This window comes from Artemia sp. Qi Xiang Cuo, chromosome 12 (assembly GCF_049724085.1).
Source record: "Artemia sp. Qi Xiang Cuo chromosome 12, ASM4972408v1, whole genome shotgun sequence".
Lineage (NCBI taxonomy): Eukaryota > Metazoa > Arthropoda > Branchiopoda > Anostraca > Artemiidae > Artemia > Artemia sp. Qi Xiang Cuo.
This window is the reverse complement of record NC_142805.1, coordinates 60002538-60023539: the sequence shown is the minus strand read 5'-3', so window position 1 is coordinate 60023539 and position 21002 is coordinate 60002538. Positions and strand designations below refer to the sequence as shown.

The following is a 21002-nucleotide window of genomic DNA, read 5'->3' as shown; positions in this document are numbered from 1 at the left end:
TCAAACTTATGGAGCTACTTCCGCTCTTAAAATTTAACCAAATCAAAATAGCATAAGTGTATCCAAGCTACCAAACGAAGTAAACAGATTTTTTTTGCGAATGGTATCAAGTTCAGGTGGACTAGAGGAGTTATGAAACTAAATTAAACACTGCTATGTGTGTCCTGCTTTTTAAAACGGTTTATTTTGTCAAAACTTACTGAAAAAGTTTTTCCAGAAAACAAATAGCAGGCCGATCTATAAAGTCCTAAAAAAACGAGGAGATATAAAGTTTTATTTTCTTTTTCTCTGATAAGACTAACTAAATATAAAACAAACAGAAATTAATCTAAAATCTTTTTCCACAAAATAAGTTTTATAAGAAAAATAAAGAACTCCATTAAACAAAAAATGAGCAAAAATAAAATCAAATAATCTACCAAGCGTGAAACTACCACAAATCAGCATCGATAAATAAATGTAACCCAAAACGAACAGAAATTACAATAAATAACCGAGTCAAACTCAAAATGAGCAGAAATTAACATGAGTAGGGCTCAAAACCCCTATGCGTTCCCAAAGCCAGAATATAATTTGCACTTTACTGAAAAAAAAGTACAAATGAATGTCCATTGTCAGTTTAATATACATATACTGATATTTAGTAATCAAAATGTTAATATTATTTGATTTATTAAAGCTATAAAAGTAAAATTATTTATATTTTTTCAGTAAAGTGCAAATTATGTTCTGGCTATGGGAATGTATAGGGGTTTTGAGCCCTACTCATGTTAATTTCTGCTCGTTTTGAGTTGGGTTCAAACTTCAGACATCAGACTTCTAAAATTGAAGATGAAAATCAATATATTTTTTTAGGTCAGTGGTCGATGGTCAGTTAGGAAGAGGTAATCTAGCAGCAATGTCTGGAATGAACTTCTCAACTTCAAATCTGAATCAGCCTCTTATGATGGGACTCCAGGGAATGGGTATGCAAGGGTTAAATCCTATGTCATTGGGATTACAAGTAGGGCCAATGGGACTTTCCAGGCAAGGTAAGAGAAAAGCTGTTATAGTACATATTTTCAATGTTACCCAGAAGATTTGAAGTGGTTCAATACGAGCCATTTCCTTCGTTTTTATTATATATAATACCTCAATTATCTTAGCTCAAACAATCTAATAACGGAATAATATGTTAGCTTCATAGTCCTTGATAAAAAAAAAAATAATAATAACCAAGAATATTTACGATTAGTATAAACGTGAGTAAAAACTTCATAAAATAAAACAGCAGCTCAACCGGAGGGGAGAGGGCTGTATCACTAATTCTTAAGAAATACAATGGATGTAGTCTCCAAATATTATTCGTGGGATAAAGGAATCGTCCTCCCTATAGAAATTTTCTTCATACTTCAGATTTTCTTTTCTATTTATGCGCAAAATCGACCAATTAAAGAAAAAAATCAGGATATGACCTTGAGTAACGCCTATTCTATGACAAAGAAATCGTCCAGCCTACAGAATCTGTCATTATACTTCAGATTTTCTTTCTGTTTGTGGGCCAAATTGACCAACTAAAAGCAAAAATCAGAATACGACCTTGAGCAACGCCTATTCTATGATGAAGGAATCCTCCTGGCTATAGACATTTTCTTTTCTCTTTATGGTCAAAATGGGTCAACTAAAAAAAATCAGGATACAACCTCGAGTAAAGTCTATTCTATGATAAAGAAATCGTCATGCCTATTGGAATTTCCTTTATACTTCAGATTTTTTTTCGCTTTATGTAAAAAATCGACCAACTAAAAACAAAATCAGGATACGACCTTGAGTAACCCCTATTCTGTGATTTTGTTATCTGTGTGAATTTTTACTGCTACGACCACGAAGATAAAATCGTTTCAGAGTGCTTACTTCTGAGCTGAAGCTACGCTACCTCTAGTAAAGTAACTATATCTGGTTAAAAATAAAAATGCACGTCAAGAGCAATACAAAAATTGGACACATATTGCAGGGCCCGCAACAGAAAATCAAATAGCGATGTTTGAAAGATAGTGTGAGCTATAAATGTTATTCATTAATTCACAATTTACTTTAATTATATATGTTCGCACTAATTATAAGACGTAGGTGTACAGGGAGGAGGTAAACCGTATTCACAAGAGGGGGGCATCCAAAAAGTAAAATTTTCAAGTCACTTTCTTCTATCTTTGGGATATGATAAAGTTTGAATTTTGTCCCAATCCTATAAGAACGACTCCTGAAACCTAAGGGATGTTCAATTAGAACAGTAAAAAGCTTTTCTAAGAGTACAAAAAAACTTTAGCGTGAAGAGCAAGGTGTTGAGGAGGGGGATACCCCCTCATATATGTAATAATTTCTTTTCGTTTTAAGTTTTAATGTTGCTATTTATTTTCAGTTCAAAAAATTGTTTTTTTAATTTAATTATCTACTAGAAAATGATAATAACTTGAAGGTTTAGAATTGTTTTTACGCATTCTAAATCTTAAATTTGGTTGTAATGTCTGGGATTAAGATTCAATCTATTGATGGTTAGACCGAACCTAAATAAGAATACCGACTCTGTAAAAATAAGCCCGAAGTTCTATAAAAAGTGGGAATGCGTGGCCTAAAATAATTTGGCTTGTCTTTCAGATCTTCGAGCATCGCAAAGATCAATGGCGTTTGGTCTACAGCCGGCATCACGAATGGGATCAACAGTTGAGCTGACACGCAGTGGTTCGCGGATGTCGCGCAATTCTCGCTCCTCTCAGCGCAGACAACACGCCAGACGCCGCGAACAAGAGAGAGCAATGAGCGGAGGAGAAAGTAGCTGGGACACAGATCGTGAAATACTGAACGAAAATGAGACAGCAAGTGTTGTGGGCATGAACTTAAGCTCTGGAATGATGGGAGTCGGTGTAGGCAACAGAGGAGCAAGTCGAAGGCAGAGCATGTCGGGGAGCCGAAACAGAGCAAATTCAGATACAGATAACTGGACTGACCATGATATGGATGTTTATACTACTAGACCTGCAATGCGTCAAGACCTAGTTCGGCTATAGTAGTTGTACATAGCTATTTTTTATTTTTAGTTAGAATATTTTTACTGCCATCGAAAGTCAATGAAAAAACTATTTGTGCGGTCTTTTACTCTGTCGAGGAAGAAATCCGTAGGTTCAAATCCCCCTAAGAAATGAGAACAATGGCCCGGCATCTAAAAGCTTGAAACCTTCTAGTAAGTGCAATCTATTGCATTTATTTAAATAAAAATTTAACTTAACTTGACTTTTTGCTTAAACATTCCAACATTTAAAAAAAGCTTAAGTCGAGCTTTATAAAAAGTCGATCGGACCATTTATGCTTTTAATATTACCTCAGGTTTTAGCGTCAAAGCACATTTTTTGACACTATACATGATATACATTGTCTAAAAAAAGAAAATAAAAAAAACCTATCTGACCAAGTCCATTGATAACATTTTTTGAATTTTCAGAATCAAAGCACTATGGTTGACTCTGAAAATTATAGATTCAGAAGAGCCATCTCTAAAACTAAGAATTGATGCCTGAATATTACAAAAACATTTTGCCATTGAACGCTAAAAATAATATTAAAAAGCCCAGTCCATTCTATAATGCATTCAAAACATTCTCTATGCTCAAGTCCTTAGGCTTGCATCAAAAACAGCACGGTATTTGTTTTGGCAGATAATTGACGAATAAAAATCAAATTCAGCAATGATTTTTTTTTTCGCTGCTGTTTGAATGGACAACTCATTTGACAGAGTAAAATTGACATTTCAACTCTATAATATACATAAAGGAGAAAAACCTTAATCCTATGAAACAAGGACTAAACCTTAGTCCTATGAAGCAGGAGAATTAAAGCCCGAAATAATAACTTTAAGAAAGTGGAAACACTGCCCCGCCAAAAACTCCATATTTGTCTATTGAATCTTCCATAAAGAAAAAATCCAAAATGATCAGTGTTGCCAACGTGGTACAATTGTACCGTTTTTGGTATAGTTAAGAGGTTCTGGTATAATACGGCACGTTTGGAAATTTTCGCTACAATACAAGGTTTTACTTGCTCCTTTCCTACTCGGGTATCTTTTAAAGTCTTAGTTTATCGAAATTTTCTTCTTGTTATTGTAAATATTAGACTTACCGTTCAGATGGTGCAAATTAACCTCTTGCAGCGCAATTTTAGTCAGGAAACAGGTGCAGCTTATTTAAAAGCGTTGGTAACGCTGGAGATGATACAACATTCAAATTATGAAATGTACGGCTCAATTGTGAAGTGTTAAATTATGAATTTTGTGCAATATGAGTGCAATTATAGAAGCGAATAAATTTCAAAACAAACTTTAAAAATTTATTTTGAATGAAACAGCAGTGAGAAATGATAAATTTTTCCATTTTAATGTAGACCTGTTTTAGATTTAGGCTAATTAAGGGCTGTTTGACAGCTAAGTTATGTTAGGATACGCAAGGTCGTATTCAGGGGGACGGTTAGGGGGTTTGAACTCCCCAAAATGTTTGTATGACTCGTAAAACGTAAAAAAATTAATATAAACAAATTATTCATGCATTTAAAAAAAGATCTGTACCCCCCCCCCCCCAAAGAAAAGAAAGTACTGGATACATTCTTGAAAATACGGTTTATTGAAACAGAAGTAACTACTACAACTAAATCTTCAAATTTATATTTTTAAAACGATTAGAAAAAAGAAGCAAATTAAATATAAATATACAACATTGTGTATCAATGTCCAGAAACCAACAAACAAATTTAAAAGAAGAGAAAAATCGGAAAACGAAAAAAAAATCAATAAAGGCAAAATAATTACGCAAAAGATGAATGAGAATCCAACCAAACATTCCGGAGGACACCGGAGGGGTAAAAAGGGGCAAAAATAAACGGGGAAATGCGACGTTGATTCATTATAACTTTAGCATATCAGCTTTAATGAGTACCAAACTAGGGGGTCCCTTACTCCAAGTGGGGCCAAACGAAAATTAGAAAATTTTCGATTTGGATTGTATAGGGTCATAAGAAAGGACTTGAAGGAACTTTTTAGTTTTTGCATTTCAATGAAGACCTGTTTTAGATTCAGACTAATAGTAGGAGCCCGGGTTTTATTGAATTACGGAGTTCTGGAGAATTGTTTTTCTGGCATATGAAAGCTCCGTAAGCAAACGTAAAATTGATTTTCTACTGATTTTTGATTTTCCTAGTTTTTACTGTTTTCTTTCGTTAAGACGTAGAAATTCTTTAATTACTCACTTCAATTACATAAGAATGTTAGTGCCATTCATTCGATAAATGATTATGATAACGGACAATTTTATTTCTAAAAGTTTATAACTGAGTTAGAACGAAAGAAATCTGGATTTCTTTTATTTTCCCAAATATTGAAACCGATTGCTTCCCAATAACAAATACTATAAGTAAACAATGGGCAAATTTCATAACTTATAGTCCTTTGCTCCTTTCCCTTGGGGCTGGGGGAATGTCATGTGATTCCCAAAGGCATAGCTATTGAACGTTCCAACTATGTTTAACTAAATAGCTATCTCAAAATTTCGATCGGACGACCTTCGGGGGAAAAGGGGGCTAGTTGCCCTCCAATCATTTTGGTCACTTAGAAAGGGCACTAGAACTTTCCCAAAGCTTTCCAAATCTTGAAATCTAATCAGATATCCATTGATTTCAATTTCTTAAAGGATCTATTGATTTTCCAAGTTTTGTCCTTTTTTATTCCACTGCTATGGGAAAAAAATAATTATTTCCCGAATAATTGATCGAAAAGCTAGCAATCTTATCCTTTGCTGCACTCAAAGCGATGCATTCAACTCTAAGTTAGCATAGATCACCCAATTCAGCTTACTGCAACAGAGAGGGCCTTTAGCAAGTGACATTGCTGATTTTTGTGTATACTAAAGATAATTCGGAAAAATTTCCCTCATTCGAAGGAAAGAAGAGTCTTTTGATACTAAATCTACAGGTATCGTGAAGGTAAGTTGTAGGTATCTTAGCTTGAACCCGAGACAAAACCACCAAACTACCCTAAATGTAGGCTTACGTTCAATATGCAATTTCTCTATATCTTATTTTTCTGCAATTCTACGTTTCAGCGCAAAAGTAAAATTTCGCTATCATTACTACTACTACAACTACTACTAACAATTTAGTGTAGCACCAAGTCGCCTTAGGTTAACCCAGCTGTGCACACTCCTCTTTCATCCCTAGTCTTTTCAATTTCTTCCCTCTTTAAACCCTCTCAAAAAGTTTCTTTTAAAACCTTTCTTACAACTTCTTCACACCCATTCGGGGACGACCTGTTTTTCATTTGGCCCTAATTGGATGGCCGAAAATGACGATCCATGGCAATCTGTCAATTTTTGCTATCATTCAGAAGCTGGCATTCAGCTTTATACCTCTACTGAATTACATCTATCAAATTTGCTTTGTATTTTTTTTTAGATTGTAAAATACTTTTAAAATTGTTTGAAAATCACTGAAAAAAGTTTAATATTCCTATATTTCAAATAAACATAGTAAAATTGCTCGAAAATCGTTGGAAAAAGAGAAATTTTCCTTTTTTTCAATTAGAATTATTATTTAAGGAAAATTATAAGCAATATCATATTTCTGGCTAGGTGAATGTATAGAACTGAGAGCAACGAATCCAATGATACAAGTATCGTGTCGTTCTAATGCATGTTAGAACTCCAAACTTCCCGTAAGATTGCATGTTTCACATGGAACATGAACCCTAAGACTAGGCAAATGACAAAATAGGTAGGTGACTAGGAGAAGCCATTTTCAATTTAGAGAATTAAGTTTCCAGTTCAAATATCCTACAATCATTCTTACAAATAAACCTAAAGCTACTTGAGAAAACAGGTCAAGTTGATCTTTATGTAGATTTAAGCTTCAGCTCTATTTGAACTGTACAATGACAAACAGATGGGCTTGTCATGGCTCTTGGCTCAATATGGCTCTTCGGTAAAGCTCATCATTCTTATCATGACATATAGCTCCCCGAGGAAGTTACCTACCTTGGTAGATCCGTCTTTTCCGACAATAGCTACTCAAAGACATTATGAGATACCTCTCCCTGACCAACTCCAGCTTTAAGGCTCTTCGATCCATCTGAAGTGATGAGAATTTATCCATAAGATTCAAAACGAAACTGCTTAGCTCACTCATCATTCCTATCATAGGCAGCGCAATAGCGCTGCCTAAGTAAAGAACGATGTGGGCACAATATATTATTTTTTTTTTTCGTGGTCTTAGACCAGGACACTACATATCGAAGGAGTTGTCGTAGAAACTTCGAAAAGGGCTCATTCAATTATAAATTGGAGTGGTTAACGCCCTTTTTAATAGTCAAAAGTGATTGGAGGGCAACTAGCTCCCCCCCCCAGGCCCATCATTCTCAAAAACATCCAATCAAAATTTTGAGATAGTCATTTTGTTCATTGTAGTTAATTTTAGAATAGATATTATGTTTTTCAAGAGATAGCTCTCCCACGGCACTCTGGGCAAGGGTTTAAATTATCACCTGTGGGCATATAAAAACAATGTCAAAACAGTATATCATTTATTATTTTTTCCCTTAGAGCAGGGCGCTTCGTATCGAAGACGTTGTCGTAGAAACTTCGAAAATGGCTCATTCAATTGGACATTGGAGTGGCTTGTGCCCTTTTTAATAGTCGAAAGTGATTGAAAGGCAACTAACACCCATTCCACGCCCACCATTTCCCAGAACACATCCAATTAAAATTTTGAGAAAGCAATTTTTTTCAGCGTAGTCGATTTCAGGGCAAGGGTTGTAAGTCATGCCCTGGGGGCATATAAGGTTCTTACAGAAGACGTTCTCGTAGAAACTTGAAAAAGGGCTCATTCAATTGGAAATTCAAAGGGCTAGTGACCTTCTTAATAGTCGAAAGTGATTGGAGGGCAACTAACCCCCCTCTCGCGCCCACCTTTTCCCCAAACACATCCAATCAAAATTTTGAGACAGCCATTTTATTCAACATAGTTTTAAGTTCTGGAAATTATGTCTTTGAGGACGACAACCCCCCACCACAACCGTCAGGGCAAGGTTTGTAAGCTATGCCCTGGGGGCATATAAGATTTTTTAGAACGTGTTGTCGTAGAAACTTCAAAAAGGGCTCATTTGATTGGACATTGAAATGGCTAGTGCCCTTTTTATTAGTCGAAAGTGATTGGAAGGCAACTAACACTCTTTCCACGCCCACCATTTCCCGACACACATCCAATCAAAATTTTGAAAAAGCAATTTTGTTCAGTGTAGTCGATTTCAGGGCAAGGGTTGTAAGTCATGCCCTGGGGGCATATAAGGTTCTTATAGAAGACGTTATAGTAGAAACTTCAAAAAAGGCTCATTCGACTGGAATTTCAAAGGGCTAGTGACCTTCTCAATAGTAGAAAGTGATTGGAGGGCAACTAACCCCCCTCTCACGCCCTCTTTTTCCCCAAACCCATCTTATCAAAATTTTGAGATAGCCATTTTATTCAACGTAATTTTAAGTTCTAGAAATTAGGTCTTTGAGGATGACAACCCTCTCCCACAGCCCTCAGGGCAAGGGTTGTAAGTTATACTCTGGGGGCATATAAGGTTTTTATAGAAAGCGTTGTTGTAAAAACTTTCAAAAAGCATCATTCGATTGGATATTGGAATCGCTACTGCCCTTTTTAAGAATTAAAAAGGATTGAAAGGTAACTAGCACCACTTCCACGAAACTCATTCTATCAAAATCTATAGATAGCTCAGTTAATTTCCAGGCAGAAATTATTTCTTTAGAAGGACAGTTTCCAACAGCACTTAAGGTAGAGAGTTTAAGTCATGCTCTTGGGGCATATAAGGTTTTTATAGAAGACTGTCGTAGAAACTTCAAAAAAGGCTCATTCGATTGGAAATTCAAAGGGCTAGTGCCCTTTTTAATAGTCGAAAGTGACTGGAGGGCAACTAACCCCCCTCTCACGCCCACTTTTTTCCCCGAACACATCCAATCAAAATTTTGAAAATTTTTCATAAATAAATTAAACTCAATACGAACAGAAATTACAATAAATTTCTGCGTCAAACTCAAAACGAGCAGAAATTGACATAAATTGGGCTCAAAACCCCTATGCCTTCCCAAGGCCAGAACAAAATTTTCACTTTACTGAAAAAAATACAAATGAATGTGCATTGTCAGTTTAATATACATAAACTGATTTTTAGTAATCAAAATGTTAATATTATTTGATTTATTAAAGGTATAAAAGTAAAAAAAATTATATTTTTTCCAGTAAAGTGGAAATTTTGTTCTGGCCTTGGGAAGGCATAGGGGTTTCAAGCCCAACTTATGTTAATTTCTGCTCGTTTTGAGTTTCATTTATTTATCGATGCTGATTTGTGGTAGTGTCACGCTTGGTAGATTATTTGATTTTATTTTTGCTCATTTTTTGTTTAATGGAATTCTTTACATTTCTTTGAAAAACTCATTTTGTGGAAAAAGTTTTTTTAATTAATTGTAATATATACCTGTGAATCTTGGGCTGTTAAAACAAATCATCAGCGCCACCTGACCGCCTTTGAAACAGAATCACTACAGAATACTCTCCAAATAAGAAATTCAAATATACAATTGAGATACTTCTGCCCAATACAGAACGTACCGTAGCTCACGACACGTTTTTGGCACAAGTCCGCAAATTGGCTTCATCTGCATGTTCGTATTAAATATATGCTAACAAATTTTCAAATCATTTTTATTGGCATGAACCCTAAATGATAGGTATGCTGCCAATTATTTTGACCAAAAAAGATTTAATTAAGTACTTTGTATTTGCAAGACGTTCAAATTAGATTTTGTTCCCTAGTGACCTTCAGCTTTTACTTTTATTTTATTTTGGATCTAAATAAATAAGAAAATAAATGAATAAAATATAAAACAAAAGTACAAGCATAGCCAAAATAAGGTTTGTTACTTTTATTTTAGTTTGGATTTAAACAAATAATAAAACAAAAATAAATAAATAATAAAATGAAAATATAGACATAGCAAACAAATTTTTTTTTTTATTTTGGGTTTAATTTGAGTCAACTTGGTTGAACGTTTAATTTGGTTTATATTAATCCTAAATTGGTTTCAATGAGCAAAAATACAAGTTTCTATAAATTGTCATCGACATTTTCAGAAGAAACCTTTTTTTGGGCTATGTCTAATTCATCATCTTGAGTTGTATGTTTATTTTTGCGAAACCGATTTATAATTTGGGCCTTTTTTAATTTGAGAAACTCTTCCGAAATTCGATACGAGCCAGAGGCAGCTCTATGGCACTACCGAAGCAAAGAGCTATATGTCTTTAAGGTTTTAGCGTTTAATTTTGTTTTCCAGGGACACTTCATATCCGCTAGGGGACGCTAAAACTGTTGCCACTAGAGGGAAATAGACAGATTTGCGTAGGTCAACCTTTGTTCAACTTTCAGTGATTATTCAATTCTTTTTGCTTCTGGAATTTTTCCGCTTCAGAAGAAAAAAGAACTAAAAAGAGGCTGAACTAATTATTTTCGATTTTGCAAATTTTTTTTTGTTTCTTCCACTTTGTACAAAAAAACTAGGTTCTTATTAGAACCTTTCTTGTTCCTGATATTACAGTAAAACTGGTATTACTGCACAGAAAGCTCTGAACGAGATCTTACGTTCGTATTTCTCCCAACCATTGCCTCATGAGGTTCTTTCAGTTGTGAGATATTTTTTTCATTCTTAAATACTTATTTTTTACCTTCTTTTATGTGTTACTCCACTTATTATAGCATTGTATAGTGCGGGTGAAAAATAAATAAATAATAATACAATATGGAAAGGTAGTCGCAGAAACTTGGGAGGGTGTACATTTGATTGAAAATTTGAAGTTTTAATTTTTTTTAAGGGTTCAAAGGGATTAAACGACCCAAAACTATGTGTATATATTACCCAGTGTTCAAAAATAGGTTTTAGTAGATAATCTGGCAGCATTTGGCCTTCGTTGTCTGATCCAGTGGGAGCTCTTCGGTACCGTTTACTAAGCCTTTACTTTGAATGTTTTAAATCATTCTAGTCCAAAGACTTGGGACATACAAAAACAGGTCCTTATATTCCATCTCTTCTATTGGCTTGAAAACGACATTCATAAGTTCCTTGGCCTTATCGACACCTTACGCAGAAAACAAACTTGAAAGTAATTTTGACTCTATTAGTTTGCGATGTCCGAAAACGGGTCCCGAATTTGATTTGTCTCTAATACCTTTGCAACTTGCAGGGCAGTTGCAGGGTAGTGGATGTTTCAAATATTAGTTCTCTTTTTTTCATATTTGTCAGTCTCCACTTCTCTCAGCTACTCTCCATTTTTTTTTTTTTTTTTTTTTGTGTGTCTTCGAATTATGCATTGAGACTTTTTCATTATTGCTTATGGACAAATGGTCGAGCTTTGCTCTCTTTTTGGCATATTTTTTTTACCACTAGTGTGATGCAATGATAGTTAAAAAGTAGTTTGAATGATAGTTGCGATTAGTGTCGTTACTAACAAAAACGTTTTTTTTCTGGGGGAGGAGGGGGGGGGAGCAAGAGATTTTACCGACTGGCTGGCCATTCTTACCGGCTGTTTTCTGTCAATATAATTAACATAGTATCCGTTTCGAATACAATACGGAAATTCACTGCACCAGTCGGTAAAACCGCTGCATTTACCAACCGAGATCTAGATTTCGGTACATATTATGTCACTATTTTAATGCTGATTATTTAACCAAATAGAAAGTTGTGGCGCCATCTGTAAAATCACGGCAGGAGTCGGTAAAACCGCTGTGTTTACCGATCAAGTTCAATATTTCTGTCGATGACATGTCAGAATTGTCTTGGTATTTATTGAACCAAACAAAGAATTTTAGCGGCGTCGGAAAAAACAATCTTACCGTTTTTTTACCTAGTGACCAAAAACATTGGAGAGGGGGGAGCGTCCCCCTCCCCCCATACGTGACGGCCCTGGTTGTGATTATCCACTAAAATAGAAAATCACATCACACATAAAGGTAACAGATACTGCCATAGATGACTAAATGAATCCTAAACGAAACGAAATTAAATATTAAATTAAGAAATCAAACAGAAAATACAAAAGCAGGAATAGGGTTCCCCCTCCCTAAACCTTGTAAAGGCCATAGCGTCATTTGTGCTTTGCTGAAAACAAGAGATATTTTAAATATTTATTCTTTTAGTAACAATATGGAAAATCAAAACTCCCGAAACTTCTAGGATTAAATTTAATTATACAATAAATAATCCGTGAATTTTCATCAGTTCTTCCCAGTAATATTGATCCTTGTGTGATGTTTTGACAAATAAAACGAAGATGGTTCAAGATACAAAGCGTTATCAATTAAACAGAGATGGCACTCGAGCAATTTAGAGTTTTGAGAGCTATAGGACAAGCACCATTGTTATTTTTAAACCTTGACTAGGCTTGTGATATTGTGATATTGTGTGAAAACTAGGCTTGTGATATTGTTTTGTTGTTGTTATGACAAGTAAAAACACACGGTACGAAAAACAAAGTTTTCTGCAAATCCCAAAAGACTTAATGGCCATTAGTAGGCCTTTAAAAGGTTTATGGGGCGATAGCCCTTGTAGTATCATTAACAACTGTTTATTTTACAACTAATTGAACAACTGATTGTTCATTTTAAGTTCCTATAGTAGGGCCTTCCTATATTTTAAGGGCAACAGTTCGTAATAACGAACTGTAAGTAAGGGATGACCCAATAGTAACTGCCCAATAGCAACTGAAAATCTGAAAAAACAGAATTTGATAACAATAGATACATAAAAAAAACAGGTTTTTATGCTAATTCTAAATATATAAAGTTCATTAAGTTTAATGTTACCCGTCAAAAGCTATGAGCCTGAGAAAATTTGCCTGATTTTTGAAAAAGTGAGAAAACACCCCAAAGATCCAAAGTGTCTTGATAAAAATCAAACCATCGAACTCAGTATTCAGCACATCAGAGAACCTATAGTAGGGCCTTCCTTTATTTTAAGGGCAACAGTTCGTAATAACGAACTGTAAGTAAGGGATGACCCAATAGTAACTGCCCAATAGCAACTGAAAATCTGAAAAAACAGAATTTGATAACAATAGATACATAAAAAAAAACAGGTTTTTATGCTAATTCTAAGTATATAAAGTTCATTAAGCTTAATGTTACCCGTCAAAAGCTATGAGCCTGAGGGCATTTGCCTGATTTTTTATAAAGGGGGGAAACACCCCCAAAGATCCAAAGTATCTAGATAAAAATCAAACCATCGAACTCAGTATTCAACACATCAGAGAACCCTACTGTAGAGGTTTCAGCTCCTATCTATAAAAATTTGGAATTTTGTATTTTTGCCAGAAGAAAGATCACGAATGCGCATTTTTTGTTGTTGTTTTTTCAAGGGGTGATCGTAACGAACTAATAATCTGAGAAGATCAGAAGAGGGCTCATTTGAACGGAAATTAAAATTTCTAGTACCCTTTTTAAGTGACTGAACAGATTAGAGGGTGACTAACTGCCCTCCCACACCTCTTTTTTCCATAAAGACATCTGATCTAATTTTTGAGATAACAATTTTATTCAAGCATATGAATAGAAAATTCATTTATTCATGCATAGAAGAATTTATTACTTTTATCCTTGATATGATTATTCAGTTTAATTTCTGTTTGTTTTAGGTTTAATTTTTAATGATAGTTTTAGTATGGCTCTTTACTTTTCTTTGAAAAACTTCGCTTTTGGAAAACGTTTTTAATAAGATTAATATTAGGTTGTTTCAAAAGTTTTGTCCGTGTTAATGACATATGTTTCTCAATAAATATTTAATTTACTGTGTCTGCTTCTGTACTAAACGATAGAGAATTGTGTACTCTCTACAATAATATTCTTCAATCCTTCCGAATTTTAAATTTTTGTCTCTTTTCAACTTATTACCATAGGATGTCATTCAGCGATTTTCGGCCTATTTGGTTTCTATGAATTCAAATTGAACCAAAGGGCAGCCGAAACCGTACGAACTATTAACCAAGGGGTTTTGTAATGATACTCTTTGACGTTAGTTTGCAAAATTTCGTTCTAGAGATTTTAGTCTCAAAGATGAGCCCCGAAGTGGTCAACCTCAGTAATTCACGACGAAGATATGAGGACCCTGGTCGAGACTGACCCATCAAAAACGATGCGTGGGATGACGAAATAACTGGGTGTCAGCTCCCATTTGGTTTTTATGGTTTAAAACGTCTTAGAAAGGTCAAAAAGCTTGAATATTGGATGCTTCACGATTTGAATGATCAAAAGAATTTGTCACTTTTTGAGGTACTTCGAAAACCACCCAGGCACTTCACAAAGGCGGAAATACACCAAAAAAGACGGTGCTTAATGTATGGTGGTCAGTAACCGGTTGGAACCATCACAGCAGAGTCCGATTGTGAGGAAATCGATGAACTGTAACGGAAATTGCGACAGTATCAAACGACACATCTTAACAGAAGAGGTCCGATCCTGCTCTACGACAACGCCTGTCCGCAAGTTTCACAAATTACTGTCCAAAATATAAACGAATTAAGAATTGAAGTTCTTTCCTCACCCACGATACCCCCAGAACTCTCGCCAACTGACTACTATGTTCTCAAGCACTTTGGTATCTTTCTTACTGGTAGTACGTTCGCCGATCCGAAAGCAACAAAAAAGGTCTTCGTCGACTTTATCGAAACCTGAGCAGCCACTTTTTTCGCCGACAGAATTAATCGACTTGCGTTACACTGGCAAAAGAGCAGTGAATCAAATGGAAGTTATTCCGATTAAATTTGAATAAATCTTCAGTGAGATATTATAGTCAAACAGTTCGTGGTAACGAACTGTAAGTAAGGAGCGACCCGGCTCAATGGTAACCGAAACTCTAGAAAACGGGTTTTTGATACCAATAGATATATCAAAAGAATCAGATTTCAATGCTGATTTCAAATATATAACTTTCATCAAGTTTAGAGCTACCCATCAAAAGTTACGCGCCTGAGAAAATTTGGCTGATTTTCAAAAAAAGGGGGAAAGACCCCATAAAAGTTATACAAACTTAATGAAAATCACACCATCATATTCAGCGTATCAGAGAACCCTACTGTAGATGTTTCAAGCTCCTATCTACAAAAATGTGTAATTTTCCATTTTTTGCCAGAAGAAAGATCACGGATGCGTGTTTATTTGTTTGTTTGTTTGTTTTTGTTTTTTTTTTTTTACCCAGGGGTTATCGTATCGACCCAGTGGTCCTATAATAACGTGGGAGGGCTCATTGGAACGGAAATTAAAATTTATAGTGCCCTTTTTAATTTACACAAAAAAATGGAGGGCAACTAGGCCCCCTCCCACGCTCATTTTTTTCCCAAAGTCACCCGATTAAAATTTTGAGTTAGCCATTTTATTCAGCATGCTCGAAAATATGATAAAAATGTCTTTTAGGATGACTTAATCCCCAAAAGTCCCCAGGGGGAGGGGTGAAAGTTATGAACTTTACTCAATGTTAACATATAGTATTGGTTATTGGGAAGTATACAGACTTTTTCAGAGGAGATTTTTGCGGGTAGGTGGGGGAAGGAGCGGGTCGGGGGCTATATGGAAGGGACATCTGTCCATGAAGGAAGTGTTCATGGGGGAAGGGACAGTGCTAGGAAGGGGGCGCCGGATTTCCCATCATTATTAAAGAAAAAGAACAGGAATTAAATAAAAAAAAAAACAAGTTTTTCAACTGATCAACTGATTGTGATTAAGAGGTCATTTTTAAAGAACTGGAAAAAAAAATTCGAATTATAGTTTAAAGAGCAGGGTATTGACTAGGGGGCGAACCCCCTAATATACGTGTTAAAAATTTATGAATATAGAAGTTCGTTACGTAAGTTAATTCTAAGTTACGTATATTTATTACTAATAAAAACGTTCGTAAATAAAATTAAACAAGTTTCGAGAACGCCATTTAACCAAATAATATGAAATTTTGTTTTAATTATTCATGTACGGTGAGCCACAATCAAAACCTGCATTAATTCAAAAACGTTCAAAAATTAAATAAAAAAAACAAGTTTTTTTAACTGAAAGTAAGGAACGACGTTAAAACTTAAAACGAACAGAAATTATTCCGTATATGAAGGGGGCTGTCCCCTCCTCAACGCCTCGCTCTTTACGCTAAAGTTTGACTTTCTCACAACTCTATTTTTTTAAACAATAAAAACTTAGGTTCAGTGAAATAAACTACGTTGTAGCTATATTTTAATTAAATATTTAATATATAGAGTTGGTATTTTGGTCAGGTTAAGTTACGTATTTAATATAATGCGGTCTGGGTAGTCTGCTATACGTAATTCTTTGCTGTAGTTTCCATAATTGTGTTACTAAAGTAATATATTTTCATAATATTTTGGTATATTTAATTAGGATTAACCTAACTTCACTTCTCGATTGTGTTCTAGATTTTACAGTAGTACCGAATATCACACAAACAACGCAAGGAAGGGAGGTTTGGGGCCCCCACCCCACAAATTCTAAGTTTTTCCAAATTTCTTGGCACTTCTTATTTGCATTATTGATTTTTGTTTTTTTCCATTGCCCTCTTCAAAAAAACAAAACTCTTTCGTGCCTACCGTCACACAACTCAACTACTTAAACTGCGCAATTAAGCGAAAAAGTTCCAAATTTTCACGAAAGTTGCGAAATCTACGTACCAACTGGAAAGATACCATTTTCGAAAAGATACCAGAAATTCTAAGCGTACTTGAGATTAAATAAAAAACACTTGATTTTTTGAAGTGAAAGTAAGATGCAACATTAAAACTTAAAAAAGCAGAAATTGTTCCATATATGAAGGGGGCTGCCCTTTCCTCATCCCTCACTCTTTATGCTAAAGTCTTAAAGTTCTTTAAAAATACTTTTCATTCAAATTTCAACGGTCCTTGCGTTTCAGGAGTCGTTCTTCAAGAACTGGGATAAAACAGTCAAACTTCGGCGCATAGAACGAGGGCTGAGGTAGAGGAGCTGCCTCCCTTTCATATACGATATAATCTTTGTTTAGTTTAAGTTTTAGTATTCCTCCATACTTTCAGTTGAAAAAAACTTGTTTCTTATTTATCTAATTTCCGATCGTTTTTCAAATAATGTCAGGATATCCACATCCCCATCCCCCCCCCCCGGTGTAAAAGTTACCCTGGAAGATTCCCCCCCCCGGAAACTTTCCTTTCCCAGGAAAACTATCCCCTAAGAAAATCTCCCCCGCTGAAAATTTTCTCCAAAAAATTCCATATATTTCCCTACAACAAATACTATTTGTAAACAATGGACGAGCTGAATAGCTAACAGCCGTTTCCCCATGGCCTCTGGGGGATCGTGCCATCTCCAGAGGCATAGTTATTCGACCTTTTAACTATTCTGAGCCGAACGGCTATCCTGAAAATTTTGATCAGATATCTTTGAGTAAAAAAGGAGCGTTGGGGGCTAGTAAGAAGGGCTAGCTGCCCTCCAACCTATTTCCCTATAACAAATACTATTAGTAAACAATGGACGAGTTGAATAACTAACAGCCGTTTCCCCGTGGCCTCTGGGGGTTCGTGTCATCTCCAGAGGCATAGTTATTGAACCTTTTAACTATTCTGAGCCAAACGGCTATCCCAAAATTTTGATCAGATGTCTTTGAGTAAAAAAAAAGGCGTTGGGGGATAGTAATGGGGGCTAGCTGCCCTCCAACCTTTTTGGTCCCTTAGAAAGGGCACTATAACTTTCCAAACTTGGCACACATTAAGCGTAAGACTACCTAGCTGCACATGGAGATCTTTCCTATTAAAAATTGAGTTTCTGGGTTTTCCTAAATTCCCAACCGTCCTGGAAACCTAAAATTTGGTTACTTAGCGTTAGAGTAACCACTCACTTAAAAAACCAACTACTCGCTTAAAATTTGGAGTTGAAAACTATTGGATAATCGAAAACTGTACAATTAAGTGAATTCCAACAAAACCTCTCCATTTAGCACAGTCGGTCATAAGTAGGGTACGTGGTTTATGGACATACAACATTTTCTATCGCGGCCTTGGAGTCTTGTGGGGACATTGCTTGGGCTTTAGTTTTTGCGTAATAAATTAATTGGGAAATTACAAAAAAAAATGTTTTTGAAAAAACCACAACGATGAAATAAAAATTGATTACACAATTAATAAACAATTCATATTTGCATTTTCATTTCGAGGCCATTTGATGATAATACTTGCAAGGAAGTTGGATATTCAAATAACAAGAAAGTCATATTAGTAATGACGATAATTTACAAAAATGATGTGAGGGGAGGGGGGTTAATTTTTGAAATCTAGGAAGTAAAGACAATTTTGTTTTTTTTTTTCGATTCTTTACAACAAAAAAAGTGTATTTTTCAATGAAAACCCTAAAAAAAAAGCTATTTTCAAAATCTAAAAGGGGGGGGGGGTTAAAAAAGCTACAGAGGAAAATTCTCCCTCCTCCCCTCTTTCCCCTAATATGCGCCGCTTCATACTTGTCATATGCGCAATCTCCCTAAAGTATTTATTCCTTATGCTTTCAACGCTGCCATCTATTTTTTGGAATTGCCACTCCGAATAACACTTCAATTAACTTTATATTAGCTTCAAATGTTTCAGCCAATATGTGATAGAGCAGGCAGTTTCCTTTTATACCCAAAGAAAATTAGGCAGTCACTCAGAATTTACACATAGTAAATATTGATAGACATTGAAAACAATATTCTTGGTAAGTGTTTAGCGCGTGATTACCGCTAAGGAAACAGTCTAGCCGTTCACGGCTTTAGGCATCCGTGAATAAGTTCTAAGGCGAGAGAGAAATTTAGGACAATTTTTGGAGGCGCACACCTGCCCAGAGTCTCAGGCAAGTGACCCAAAACTTGAAAAAGTTGTGAAAAGTTGAAATTTGCTTAGATTGCTGGACTGAGCTGAGGCAATGAATAGATACTAATTGGAAAGTGATTGGAGAGGGTGGGCATCCGTGAACAAGTGCTAAATTGAGAGAGGAATTTGGGACAATATTTGGGGCCAGTGATGCCAGGTCCCTGACATTAGATAGCGCACCAAGGGAAGCGAAAATGCGGGAAGCGCATTTTCTCTATATATTTTTTGGATGGAGTTCGAAATTCAGGGTAAATTATATCTTGCAGGGATGAGTGCAAAAAAAAAGGAATTCAGAGATAACGTTACCAGATAGGCACAAATTGTGTGAATTTTGTTTTTCAGAATACTAACACTCAAAATTGGTAGGATTCAGTCTTCATTTACAGATTTTGGCACCATGTTCCGAAAACTGAAACAGTGAAGCATTTATCGACTGATTACATGCGCTTTTGTGGTCGAAATTTTCTGTTCTCAGTCTTTGACTTGACAAGGAAGATATTTTCCTCATTTCTCTGGTATGTCAGATAATTAAATAAAAGTGAGAATTAAAAAAGATCTAGCAAAAAAAAAATACTTGCCAATATCTAAGGTAGCGTTTTACATTACTTTCTGGCTGATGTGCTGAATTATTCCCTATCAACAGTAGAAATTGTGATTAAAGAACTAAAAAAAGAAATAGGCACTCAGTATACTGGTCTTGCAATATAGATAAGTTATACAAAAACGTGGAAGTTAAAGGCGCACTTGACAAAGATAACTAATAGATAGGATTTTCTAATGTATAACTAAAGAGAAGCATGATTCTTGAAGGTCACTTCTCTCCAAAATGTCATTTAGGTAAGTGACATCAAAGTTTACTTCTTTATACAATGTTTTTTATAACATTGCAATTCTAAGCTTCAAAATGATGTAAATTCTTAACTTAGTTACACAGCCGTACCCAGTTTTTTTTTCGGAGGGGGTTTTACTCAAAGATTTTTTTTCAAGGGGGGGGGGTTACACGAAAAAATCTCAAAAAACGCACACAAAATTCGTTTATATCCATTTTTGTTACATTTTTACGAGTCGAAAAAACATTTCGGGAGGGGTTCAAACCCCCTAACCGTCCCCCTTCTGGGTACGGCCTTGCTTAGTTATGAGAACAAAATGTTTCGTAGCTTTGTAAATATAAATTAGAAGCACAAGAACGACCAAGTCAAAGATAAGAAATTAGACCGGCCGTTATTAATGCAACTATCTATCAAATTGCAGGCCAAAGTCCATTCTGAGATTTTTGTCAGGAAACCGAAGCCAAACACATAAAGATGGGAAAAAACTATATTTGGCAAGGTTCTTCCACAGTTCCGATTGTTATTTTATTTGTGTTTTCCTTTAATGAATTTTGAGTTAGTTTTATACATTTTTTAATCATATATTGGATTTATCTTCGACTAGTATTCAAGACCATTTTCAAAGTTAAACAAAGTTAAACAGCAAACCCTCCTTCTATATCGCCAAAAATTTCATCTTCATTTTCATTGGATGGTTTTTTGATGTCATAAATTTCAATGGTAGATCTATTTAGCATAGCTAGTGTAATATCAAAGTCCCTGCAGCACTTTCCCTTGCAATTTCGCCAAAGTCGGATGGTAACAGTAGAGTTAAGCATTTTAAGCTGCATCCTGTTTCGAATTTTGTACTTGACAGTATTCATAACAGAAAACACTCTCTCGACGAAAGGGTTGCTGATGGGTAAGCTTAAGACAGAAAGAGCTGCTTGAGCTATGTCGAACAAAAGTCAGCTTTTCCCACTCTTTTCTGTATTTTTCATCGAAATTTGACCACTTTCCCATATCTGTTTTTTTTTCACGCTAAGGATAATACACGCTTTGATAATTTAAAATTTAGGTCGTCATGGAGCCTGGAATGCGATATGAGAATCCCTACGGGGTTCTGAAAACTCCATCTGTATTTATAGAGAGATTCCTGAATCTGATAGTAGATGTTGTGAGTAAACATTGGACTTAAAGATTTTGAGTTTT

The 21002-nt window shown here is 35.3% G+C and overlaps 2 protein-coding genes across 3 annotated transcripts in view; one reads left to right on the top strand and one right to left on the bottom strand.

Annotated features, from left to right (window-relative positions):
* haf (leucine-rich repeat and fibronectin type-III domain-containing protein hattifattener) overlaps window positions 1-4492 on the top strand; it is an 81629-nt gene extending 77137 nt beyond the window's left edge. Inside the window, exons 8-9 of the mRNA XM_089098386.1 lie at window positions 856-1031; window positions 2635-4492. Of these exons, the coding sequence (XP_088954512.1) occupies window positions 856-1031; window positions 2635-3044 (586 nt within the window). The 3' untranslated portion in view covers window positions 3045-4492. The remainder of the gene's footprint in view (window positions 1-855; window positions 1032-2634) is intronic.
* The window catches only part of Rab3GAP1 (RAB3 GTPase activating protein subunit 1), a 350147-nt gene that overhangs the window by 309805 nt on the left and 19340 nt on the right, over window positions 1-21002 (bottom strand). Inside the window, exon 1 of one of the 2 annotated variants that reach the window (XM_089098393.1) lies at window positions 9545-9658. The exons of the other annotated variant lie outside the window; for it this stretch is intronic. The gene's annotated coding sequence lies outside the window, so the exon portion shown is untranslated. Of the gene's footprint in view, window positions 1-9544; window positions 9659-21002 lie in introns of those variants that run through there. 2 annotated transcript variants of the gene reach the window in all.